Raw genomic sequence first — 12,585 nt, 5'->3', positions numbered from 1 at the left:
AGCCTCCTGAATTCTAAATAGAATATTTGGCACTCGATTTCAAAATGGAAATTCCACTTGCAGTAATTTATCAGTTATATAATGAAATGTGGATAGAAAAACATTTAGGCTAGCAAATAAACAAAAGGTTAAGAGAGTGAGTTCCCTCCCACTTGGACAAGTTTAAATAAGGGGCCAGATTCTAAGGTGCAGTGCTTGGCAGTTTATGGGGTAGGCTGCAAAGCTGGAATTAAGTCATCATTTTGTCCCTCCTTCCAGTCCCGGGGCCATCTGACTACCAGATAGTCACACTCATTTATACTGGCTGCCAGAGCCCCCTAAGAGGCCATTCAGTGTCTGGGATTACCAGGCATAGGGATGTCCTGACAACACCTCCTTTCCCTGGACTAAAAGATATGCTATAGTTCAACGGTAAATGATTGGTCTCAACAGCATTCATTTAAGTAGCAGGGAAGAAAAATTCTCTCAGTGGCAGGAATTACTGAGTGAAATCCTATGGCTTCAGTCATGGTGGAGGTCAGAATACATGATCCCTCTGGCCTTAAATATCTGTGAATCTATGCCCTCTGCCAGTAGATGGCCATGAAGGCCAGAGAGGGGGAACGTATAGGTGCCAATATAGTAGCTCTACACCACCTGAGGATTCCTCTGTGCAGATGCAATCCTCAAGGGACCAATTAAATGGATTCATGCTGCTTTGTGTTGCTGGAGCAGTGCAAGACAGCTGGGGCAAGGCTAAGGACCTGGTCCATATTTTGCTCATGGCCTCTTTTTGGAGGACATGTCTTCAAGATCCCTTTGCAGTAGGGCAAGTTCCATTTTCCAACTGTAGCCAGTGGGCTTGAGATTGATTATTCTTGAGGTGTGACAATCCAGATTATTCCCTTGCCAATCCATGTGGTGGGACATTACCATCAGAAAATAGGTGAGCAGCTTATCGGGACCAGCTATCAGTGTTGAGCCAGTGCTGTCCCCAGTACCTGTGCATCTCTTCTCTTGTGTACATTAAAGCAAAGAGCCTAAAATTTTGTCCCTTAGGATTTAAGCGCTGATGGTGCATTGTAAAAGACACCAAATCTGCCCCAATCAAATAAATTAGGGGGTTTGAAGATTTTTGACTATTAAGAAAGGCTGCTGCAATTTATCCATTTTCCGACACCAGAATGACATTTGCAATAGCCTGAAAGTTAAGGTAATGTCAAGAGCCGGGGTGATGGCTTATGCTTAGTTTAAACCACATACAGGAAGCTTCCTGTTAGCCAGCATTTTTCTACTGTTATGTGAATAGGCTCTTTTGATGCTTGAGAAATACTGATCTCACTGAGTCATAGGGGCTGGGTGAAATTATTCAACTGGAAGAAATTATTTGAGAACAGATTTGTGAAATCTGAATGGCTATTCTATCTAACCATCCTTGCACTTTTCCACAAACACTTGTGTGACTGGGTTTTGTTCATACTCATGTTCATAGGAGGGAACGGGGCTTTTATTTGTGGGGTTTATATATGAGTTTTGATTCACAGACACTTATTCACAAGCAAATGGGCTTCTCAGATAGCTGTATGCATGCCGGAAATGGGTGCTATCCACCATACATATATATGTACCCATAAAAACCACTACAAATAGGGCTTTCAATAATCCCAAAATGGAGAAGAGCCAAAGTCTCCGTGAAGTCTTCTAGAGATTTCACCATTGCCAATCTAACTGATATAGATGGCAATACTGACGATATAGTGATGGACAGCAGTACAAGCCCGTTAGGTAGGTAGCCTTGGCACTCAAGAAGTTAGATGAGCCAGGGAAGAAATCAAGCCACAGCCTTCACAGCTAGAACTGTGCATGTACACAGTTATCTTCATGGCTATGGTGAGAAATTTGGCAATATAGACGGCCAATAAATCTGACTTGACTTCCTCAGCCAGGATGGAACCCATTTTTTAAAATCTAGGGTCCACAGCCATAGCCCAGTGAAATCCTTGTTCCTGTTCAAAAGAGGACAGGAAGAGTTTAAAGTATCCTGAAATGTCCTTGGCTGAATGTGTCTGGCTCTGTGGAAACCATAGCATATGGCTTAGATGACTAATCTCACAGTTCAAATAGTGAATATTCACTATCCACAGTCAGGGGAAAAAATATTTGCCCAAACCTGTTCATCAAAACTTTTTATTTGATAATTACAAATAATAAAATATTTGTAAAATCATGATGTGTTTGTGGTCAAATCCAAGGAATAAATCATTCCAATGAAAAACTTAGTTAGCCCTACTAGGTGATTTCCCTAAATCTTTACATGGTAGGTTTTCTAAGAGCACAGAACACACAAGAGAGGATAGGCAATGTGGAACTTTTGTGTTACTGACAGTGGGATGGTAGTGTTTAAATGTACTTCTTCAGTAAGTGCCATAACACATTCCAGTTTTCTCTGTAGTACGGTGAGAAGCAGAAGAACACAATGTGCAAGAATTGATCTGCAAAAAACTTTTCAATACAGACACATACTGACAATGTTTTTTGTTGAGGGAAGGAAGTTCACAGTAATTGGTTCTAGTCTCCCTATGTTAGCTTTTCTTTATTTTTTTCTTGGACCTGCTCCATTGCAAATGCAAAAGGAGATTCTTGTCTTTTAAAAATGCATGTGTTGTAATAATGCACTAGTAACTAGTGGTAACTGAGAATGTCAGCCTTAGGCAGAAATAAGCTGCCTCTTTCTTGAAACCCTGTCAGACAACCCAGGATTGAGTTACTCAGTTTATACCTGATCGATGAAGTTTTCAAACAGAGCCATGCCTAATATTCAGGTCTTCCAAATATAGAAGAATTTACTCATCTTCTAAAAGGTCTTCTCTTATTTCTGTCACTTGCTGCCTTGTGAAAAGCTGAGGATTCCTGTGTGCTTTATTACTAAATATATTCTCGTGATACAGGAGGGATTTTGGGTCAAATTTTGGGGTTGCATGTGCTGCTCATTCTATCTGTACATATCTCCTTTTTTGCACATTGCTGGATGTCATTTTGAGAGGCTTTTTTATCACGCAGTGTGGAGAAAGTGGAGAAAAAGTAGTTAGATCTTACGTAGTTAGTGGCATCTTTTTCTCAGAGCCTGTGCTGGTTTCTTTTTTTATACTGATTTTTTTATCATGGTGTACAAAACCTGGCCTCAAACATCCCCCAAAGAGGAGCGCTGCCAATGCAAGCCACTCACGCAACTGGGGTTACCAGTTTGGTTGTCTTTGTCTGCTAAAGTTGGATTCCCAGGGCCTCCTGTAATCAGTGAGTGAGATAACATTGTTCATATGAGTCCCCTCATAGAACGAAATGGGGTAAGAGAAGACATTTCTATGCACCAAACCAAATCTGGCATAGAAATGGAATGGACTGCAATAAAACGAAGGCTCCCTTCCCTCCCTGAAGTCTTTTCAAAAGTGCTTTGCATGCTGGTGAATGGTGTGGGTCTGACATGGTTCTCAGTATATTCCTAAAAGGCAGCTTGGTTGTGCAAGCTTCCTTTCCTATCAAAACATTCATTTTTAAGGGGGAGAGGACAAGGTGGATTGATTTTTAAATCAAGGAGATTTAAATCACCAAGTGGAAAGCCTTGATTTAAATCAGCGATTTTATTCAAGTTTTCCATTTATACTTCATTTATTTTCTAAAGAAAATTGCAGTGTTATTGGTTGATATAACCATTAAAACGTGGATTTACAGCTAAAAGGAGCCTTTACATTAGACTTGGTATATCTTTTTGCTACCTAAGAGGAGGGTACACTATAATTATATACATTTATTTAAGCAATTATATAGCTTAATATTTTCACATTCTTACTAATGATACATTTTAGAATGTTAGAATATTGTGAATGATGTATTGCTTATTCATTAGATAATTCACTTTTTTCCTCTTGATTTGTGTTAAGCTGCATGAGGATGGTAACTGGAATTTAAACAAACACAAAACAGCATATAAAATTTATTGTTAATAAACAAAACCTTAAATGTTTTGGATACATAAGCATCTCTAATCCAAACATGCTTCACATTTACAAACTAAATTATAAGAAGTTTAGGCCTTAACATATTTTGTATTAAATTCAGATTGCATTTTAAACAGGTTTATTTTTAAAAAGAAAAACGTTATAATTCAAGTAAAATAAAAGAAATCTAGTTTAAATTAAAAAAAAAATTATTTGGGTAGCTCAGTCTTGTCACATCTGCTGGAATTGCTAAAAAGCATACTAGTTAGCACTAGGTGTGTGATGTTAGTTGTTGTGAGGTGGACTATATCAGATGAGAAATTTGGATTGAGCCCCCCCACAACTCATTCCATGTAGACTGCTGTACAGCCAGCAGATGGTAATGACATTTGGAGATACATTTTCAATCCCAGCCTCAATGTGTGCGCCCAGAAATTCATACAGTCTCACTTTGCCAGGAACAAATACCTGAACATGTATTAAAAAATATTGAACACCTATGTTTGTGCAAGCTTTAGAATTCACTCCTGCAACACACCTTTGTCCTAACGGGGTTTGTAGGTGCATATTCTTAATGGGCGTATGTATTGCTGTTAGGCATGTTCAAGTGTGTACACAGGTGTTTGCATCTGCAAGTGGGTGTTCATGCATGTGTAATATTGTGCCTGTGCAAGAGAGAGCCTGGCTACCTTTTCCGTGTAGTCAGTACCAATAGCCATTGGATTTGAATTGGTAACCTGACGGTGACCGGTGTTGAAATCAATCATTGATCGAGCCTGTCCACGTTTAAAAAAAGAAAATACATATTTTAAAGTCATTACTTGCTAAATGGATAGATTTATTAAGAATAAGCTTCCAAAGTGCCAAATGGTGCCAAAAGGTAAAGGGTGAGATTTTGCTCATTGACCTCAATGGAAATTTTACCATTTTCTTCAATAGGACCAGGATTCATCCAAAATGCTTAAAAAAAGTGACCTCTTAAAAACCAGAGCTGTTAATGACTATATTTCCTTTGGACCAATCCAAAATACGGTGGTTCGTAAAAGAAAACAAAAAAACAACAACCCATAAATGAGCCCTGTTTACAGAAAAGTATTGTGGAATAGCAATGTAGTAAATGAATATTATTTGCTCTTTATTTACACAGTGCAGGAGTAATTCATTGTATTCTATAGACAAATAAAATGGTAGGTCCCTGTGAAGCTTGCACCGGAATCCATAACAGTTGTTCATTTTAACTGGAGGTGGTAGATCTTTTTGAAGTTTGGAATATCAACTAAACTTTGAATTTGGAAATTTTAAATTTAAAAATGGAGAAAATTGAAGAAACTGTTTTTGAAATTCCTTACTCCCACCCTCTTTTTTTTTTTTTTTTTTTTTTAAACTAATTCTAATGTTAGTATATTTAAACTGCATTTTACCAGGTACTCTACCTATTATCTCCTAGTATGTAAATCTGAACCAGGATTTTCTTTTTCCTTCCAGAAAGCCCCACAAGTCTCCCAGAGACAGATGAGACTGCTGAAGTGATGCTTATAAGTCTCCTCCCATTACTCGTGATTACCATTGCTGTGATCATTATCTTTTACGGCTACCGTATTCATAGGAGAAGGCAGCTCAACAAGGCATGGGAGAAGAATGTGAAGCCCAGGAAACATAAGGACTGCAGTGATGTTTGTGCCATTATGTTAGATGACGATCGCTCAGACATCAGTTCCACCTGTGCCAACAACATCAACCACAACACCGAACTGCTGCCTATTGAGCTCGACACCCTTGTGGGCAAAGGCCGATTTGCTGAAGTGTACAAGGCCAAGCTGAAGCAAAACACATCTGAGCAGTTTGAAACTGTGGCTGTCAAGATCTTCCCTTATGAAGAGTATGCCTCCTGGAAGATCGAGAAAGACATTTTTTCAGATATAAACCTCAAGCACGAGAACATCCTCCAGTTCCTGACAGCAGAGGAGCGTAAGACAGAGCTAGGGAAACAGTACTGGCTGATCACCGCCTTCCATGCTAGAGGGAACTTGCAGGAATACCTCACGCGACACATCATCAGCTGGGAGGACCTATGGAAGCTAGGTGGGTCTTTGGCCCGAGGAATTGCCCACCTGCATAGTGACCACACACCCTGTGGTCGACCCAAAACACCCATTGTGCACAGAGACCTAAAGAGCTCCAATATCCTAGTGAAAAATGATCTAACCTGCTGCCTCTGTGACTTTGGGTTATCCCTGAGGCTTGATCCTACTCTCTCTGTGGATGACCTGGCTAACAGTGGGCAGGTGAGTTAAAATGTTGAAGAGTAGCTCATATTGGGTGTGTTGGTGTGTCAGTCTGAGTCACTTCCTGGGACTGGAGGAAAAACCTCTGTTATGATAGCTATTAAAAAACTATTAGAAAGAAATGTGACAGCATAAATAAAGAGGTTCGAATCTCACCATTAAAGGAAGCAGTGTGGGTAATGCCACAGGACAGGTTTTGTGATTATCAGTACCTTACGCATATAACAATACAATCATCCTATGTGAACTTACACTAAAGTGCAGCTGGGTTACTTAGCTACTCTTTGGGCTTCTGCAAAGAATATTAGGAAGGTATGTTTTAAATTCTGGAAATCTTTTGCCACAATTCCTAAGTCTGATCTTACAATATTTTTATATGCCGAAACTCCGTAAATTTCAGTGATGTTACTTATGATTTACACCAGTATAAATAAGATCAGAACCTATCCCAGAGATCACTCACTCGATAGATGTAACTTTAGAACACCATTGAGAAACCTTTTTAGGATTATTGTACTTTCCTCAAATGCAGGCAAATACAAAATTGCCCAAGTCCTATAATTCCACATTGTTATCTAATGACCGTAACATGGATAGTACTTATCAACTTCACATGGGTTGTTAGATTAATTAATGTTTGTAGAGTGTTTTGAAGGTGAAGTTATATAAATGCTTCTGTAAATATCTGTTATTATCATAAACTTTCCTTCACTGTAACTTAGGTCCTAATGTGGGTCCTACATAATTATATCTTTTCACAGTTTATGCTCCACAGATTGTATGGCTGGGCAAAGGACAAGTATATTCATTCACACTATAATTTACTTCATAGGGGACCCTTTTCTTTCTTGGCTAGAGAGTATTCAGAGTTAATTAGCATAGCTCTATAGGAGTCAAGGGAGTTTGGCTGCTTTACACCAGCTGAGGATCTGGCCCTTAAGATCTATATATATAACAGTTCCGATCCTATTTAAATCAAAGGCAGTTTTACCATTTTCCTCAATAGGAATGGGCTTATTATTCAAAGCTGGGAAGAGTGATCTCAAAGTAAACAAAAAAATGGACATACAAATCAAATTCCACTCTTTTTTATACCAGAGTAAATTCTGAGAAAGTCTACTGGATCCAGTGGTGTTATACCATCTTTACACTGGCATAACTGACAGCAAGCAGAATTTACTCAATAGGGCCGGATTCAGAAGTGATGTGTAATGTGGTGTAAGTTAGAGCCCCTGAAACTCAGATCCCTTTACACTTTGTGTCCCTTAAACCTGTATACCCCCACGCTGTCTGTGCATAAAGGAGACTCAGTTGGTGTCATTCACACACTGAGAAGAGATAAAAGGAGAAGATATAAGATACTATAAAATGGATTCAGCCTACTTCTTCCTTCTCCTTGGCATAGACTCCCTTACACAGCAATAAAATGAGTATTAAACAGGTGTAAGGGAAACTCAGTGGAAGTCAAGGAATGTGAATGTGAGGACTCTGCACCACTGGACATCTCACCTCTGAATTTAATCCATAGACTCAGGCCTTTCCTAGCAGAAAGTCCAGTTTTTAAAGGTGTGTAATAGGGCTGGCCAAAATTTTCCATTCAGGGGCAGGTTTTTTGTTTCTTTCTGAACTTCTTGTGGGAAATACTTCTCATTTTCTGATGAGCTGTAGGATGTAATGTTTGAACGAAATGTACTTTGCAAAGTCATTGTAAGTGTGGTGTACCTACGGCAGACTTAATTCCTATCTAACCAACTACCAGCTGTGTAGCATGCATTTAACCATTATTGAATATTTATAATACAAGTGACCTTAATAACAGGTTAGAAACCATCTCTTTCTCCTTTATGTTCAGTTTTCAGTCCACCTATTACCTGTAGGTAATATTTGGAGGCAAAAGTGGTTTACTGAGAACACTTGATTCTGAGCTTTTGTCTGGTGCTAATGTCAGTGCCCCCTTAAATGTTCTGTATAGGAAATAATTGAAAAGCAAAGCAGTTTTCACAGCAAAGAAAAGGTGTATTCATTATGTCAATGTATGGGAAGACAACCCCAAAGGAGGGAGAGTTTTAGTTAGCAGATTGCTTAACAAGCATTGCCTTCACTTCTGCTTTCTTTGCCAACATGTCTTCCTTGTGTTCTTTAACAAACATTACTGGCATATAGGATTATACAGAGACTGGAAGTATATTGAGTTTGTTGTTTGTATTACAGTAGCTCTCATCGTGCACTAGGACTCCACAGACCTAGAAAAACAGTCCCTGGCTCAAAGAGCTTAGAACTGAAATTTAGACAAAGGACAGCGCACAGTGAGGTAGAGGAGTGGAGGATAAGTGCTAAACAATAAGTAAATGTGGTTGGTTTTATGTGAGTTAAGAGTTTTTTATTTCCTCTACATGTTAGGCGGTGCAGTTAAGTTATAGGGCCTGATTCTCTGTTGCCATGCAAGCTTGTGTAGTCATTTGCACCGCTGCCAAGTGGGTGTGAAATGCTGCCAGATCAGAATGGCACGTAGCAGTGGTATAAATGACTACAAATGTTGCAGGGCAACAGAGAATTAAGTGCACAGTGTGCAGGATGACTCCATCCAATATTACAGTCTAATACTTTGGCCACTCCAATTTCATATTAAATCTGTGTTTGAAATAATGATGAGCACCCCACTGCACAGTTTTTTCAAGGTTTGTGTCATGTAAAACTGTCACCGCCTCTGAACTGTATAGTTATAGCTGTACGTCAGTCTGCAAATGGCTAATTTAGGTCCCAGTCCTGCATACTTAACACACATGCGTAAGCATGTGAATAGTCCCACTGGAGCCTGTCTTTACAAGGTCTGGGCCTTAATGTATTTGGGGCTTTTCAAGATAGATTTTTAGATCTCTAGTTTATGGAGAATTTGCAAATTGAGATATCTAAGAATTATCTCCACAATCCTCCCCTCTGATAAAAGTTATAATCAATATTTTGTCTTCTGCACACCAAGGTCAAAATCCAGGCTATGCCAAAAATTGAAGACATTATTTCTGAAAATTGTTAGACGTGTACATTTTATGATATGGGTTTTCAAACAAAGCCTCATATTCTGTTTTTGATTCAGATACCTGATTCTGCATTAAGTGTTTGCATATATTTTACACTTTGCTTTTTAAACTGTGCCATCATTAGCCAAGGGATCGGCTAGCATTATAACATCCAGTGAGAATGAAGATAACATATTTCACGTTCGTCTGAAACCCATAGAAAGACACTGAATGTATGGAAAATTCTTAACTCTGTGAGTAGTAGGGCTTATCTCTGTAAATATCCAAAGAGCAAAAAAGGGAACAGTCATTGGTGAAATCCTACAATAAAAAGCCACTCTAGGAACTTTTTTAGCACTTTAGATCACTGATTCACAGGGATGAAAAAAGACTGGTGGTCTATATAATGCCAAATTCTCTGAGCAACAAAGCACTTGGTCTGTATTTCTTACTAAAGATCAAATAACATCGCTGTGGTTTAAAATAGAAGCAAAACTGCAATAGAATAGAAAACGTGAACTATGATTTCTGTGCTTGACCCATTCCTTTTATGCCTGGTATAGGTTGGCACAGCGAGATACATGGCTCCTGAAGTCCTGGAATCCAGGATGAACTTGGAGAATGTCGAATCTTTCAAGCAAACGGATGTGTATTCTATGGCTTTGGTCCTGTGGGAAATGATATCTCGTTGCAATGGTGTTGGAGGTACGTTTGGCTAGATATGCTTGAATTACTGTTGTTGTTTTCATTTCTTTAATTGCTGGGGGAATTATCCAGCAGTCCCTGCGCATTGTACACCGAAGTGTGAACTGCCCCCCATTTACCTCCATAGTGCGTTAACTCTGAAACCTAATTATGACTGGTCATTTTGGCAGAAATATCCCTGGTCCCAATCTTTCTCCCCTACCTTATATTGGTGCTAAAAGCCCAACCGCACCCCTGACAACTTCTATAATACAGTAATACTTTGGCAGTATAAAAAACAGTAGGGACAAGAATAAAATTGAAGATGGAGGGACAAGAGTAAAATAATTTGAATCTTAATAAATAATCCAAGGAATGTCTACTGTGTTGTTCATTTTCAGATGTAGTTCAGTAAACCAAAATCTTCATTTCTGATATACCTAACACTGCCCCAAAATTTCCAGTGTGTAGCTATGGTATGATATAGAAACCAAGAGGCTGGCCACAGAATTTATATGCAATGTGCTATGATGTACACAGAGCCTTGTCTTTCTCTCCCCTCTGAATTTAACTTCTGGTTTAGGTTTCAAGTAAAGTTTGCTGGTCTCCTCAGAGTACATAGCATTATGGGACATTTCTGCGCACCCTAAAACCACTGCCCAGTTTGCTACATTGACACTTGCATAGACAGGACTGAGTGACAGAGGTGTTGCAGATAAATTGGACAAATATCAGGGTAGATGTACATCAGGAAGCAAATTTTGACTCTTCTTCGAAAACTACTGTGCTCCATCTCCAGCAGAATCAGAGCCATAGTATTTCTAGGGACTGCACAGAGAGGAGGCAACCCGGCAAGGTTCAGAGTTTCACAAGGTGGAGACTTCTGCATGGCAGTGCACAGATGAGTGGATGGGAGGGAGACATGATCAAGGTGGAGATCTGCTGCTTCATGGGTCCTCTTGTCCATGAAGACTTATCTACAGTTGGGCTGGAATGGTCTCTGTGGAGATGTTGCACAGCACCATCATGGTTGGAGATCAGAGGAGCATTCCTCCATTCCAGCCTCTCCATATATCTGCCGAGCACCTTGTTCTGCAATGTGCTCTGGGCTCTGGATTTGCCCCTAGAAGAAGTGTGTGAGGTAACTTGCAAAGCAAATATGCAATGGCTGTAGCTATAACAGTTTACAAGCTTTAAAAAAAATAATCCAAAGCTATTCAAATATTTGAAGGAAGTATAGCTTGACAAACATGTTGTGGCTCTATGATTTAACCTCAAGCTTGCGTCTTTCAAGACAAGCCCATCCTAGTTTAATTCTTACGGTGCTGCGCATTTATAAATACAGGCCATTTACTGATGCCACTCGCCCTTTTTAATTTGCATTTAGTAAATGATGATGATGACATTTAAAAGCTGAAATACAGGATATTTGCCCTGTCTCTTGAACACTGTGTGTTTCTTGCATTTAGCAGCTCGCGTTTATTAATATATATGGGAACTGTTTTCTCAGGAGTCTTTCATCCTTTTGCTGATGCCTGAGGTCCTTTCCTGTTGATATTTGCTGAGTACAGTGGAATGGTGCTTGTGGTGAAAGCAAGCCTCACTGAAGCTCTGCTCGCAAGGCAGCTGCTTAAAAGAGGATATGACTGTGGTTTCATAAGGAAGAAAAATCATCAGCTTGTCAACTAGAAGAGAGTGACCCATTATAACCTTTTAGAATAAGCACATAAGGCATGTTAGGAAAAGGAAAAGCAAAAGCTTATCTGGCCCAACATCCCTGCTCTTTCTTAACCCCACTTCCTGGTTTTCTTTTTTCATCCTACCTCTCAATCACATCTGTCTCCAGAAACAAGTATCTTGAACTTGTTTATTTCCTTAATTCAATCACCTTCCCAGGCGCTGTAATTCCACAACATGGTGGCCTGGCATAAAGATTTGACTGTCACCGATCTGGGGTGACCTTTTAGTCACGAGGGACAGAGCTGACCCTTAAGCTTTTGTCCTAATAATCGAAATATACCTCCCGAACTTGAGCCCAGAGCCACAAAGGGATTTAGACATTGGGACACTGTGTGTTGCAACCCCTGACTTGGAGGTGACTAGAAAACTGGAACAACACTCCGGTCCACAAAGCCTCAGTTAGGTGCCTAGGCTCCTGACACAACACCTGGGGATAGACAGGTGCCTAAGAATGGGATCCACAAGAACCAGCGTACGCTAGCTCGGGAGTTGCCTAAGCTAGCCCATGAAGATGCTGAAGAGATGGGGAACCCCTCTCTTGGAGTCAGATGACTTAGGTGCCTAAGTTGTTTCTTGTGAGAAGCAGTTAGGAACCTGCCTCACTCCACACAAAATGGCAAAGGTGGGGCTGTGCATGTTGTTGCTTCTAGTCAATTGGATAGAGTATGTGCCTAGGATGTGGGAGACCTAGGTTCTGTTCTCCTCTCTGCCTGAAGGAGAGTGCTCTAACCACTAGATTATGACATAGTCTGAAGAGGGTCCCCTGAGTCTCTCCTGTTGAAGCTGTTCCACTGTGTATAAATAATGAGAGTGGTTAGAGCAGGGGGATTGGACCCAGGGTCTCCCACCTCCCAATCACTGAACTGTAGAGTCATTCTTGCTTTG

The 12,585-nt window shown here is 39.9% G+C and overlaps 1 protein-coding gene across 3 annotated transcripts in view; it reads left to right on the top strand.

Annotated features, from left to right (window-relative positions):
- The window catches only part of TGFBR2 (transforming growth factor beta receptor 2), a 116,410-nt gene that overhangs the window by 88,455 nt on the left and 15,370 nt on the right, over positions 1–12,585 (top strand). For all 3 annotated transcript variants that reach the window (XM_067561850.1, XM_067561849.1, XM_067561851.1), the window contains 2 exons: positions 5,460–6,259; positions 9,840–9,981. In XM_067561850.1, coding sequence (XP_067417951.1) covers positions 5,460–6,259; positions 9,840–9,981 — 942 coding nt within the window. The remainder of the gene's footprint in view (positions 1–5,459; positions 6,260–9,839; positions 9,982–12,585) is intronic.

The sequence above is a fragment of the Emydura macquarii genome, unplaced genomic scaffold, assembly GCF_026122565.2.
Source record: "Emydura macquarii macquarii isolate MOO-44397 ecotype Brisbane River unplaced genomic scaffold, CSIRO-AGI_Emac_v2 contig_2422, whole genome shotgun sequence".
Classification (NCBI taxonomy): domain Eukaryota; kingdom Metazoa; phylum Chordata; order Testudines; family Chelidae; genus Emydura; species Emydura macquarii.
The sequence above is the reverse complement of the archived record's forward strand: the minus strand, read 5'-3'. Positions and strand labels throughout refer to the sequence as shown.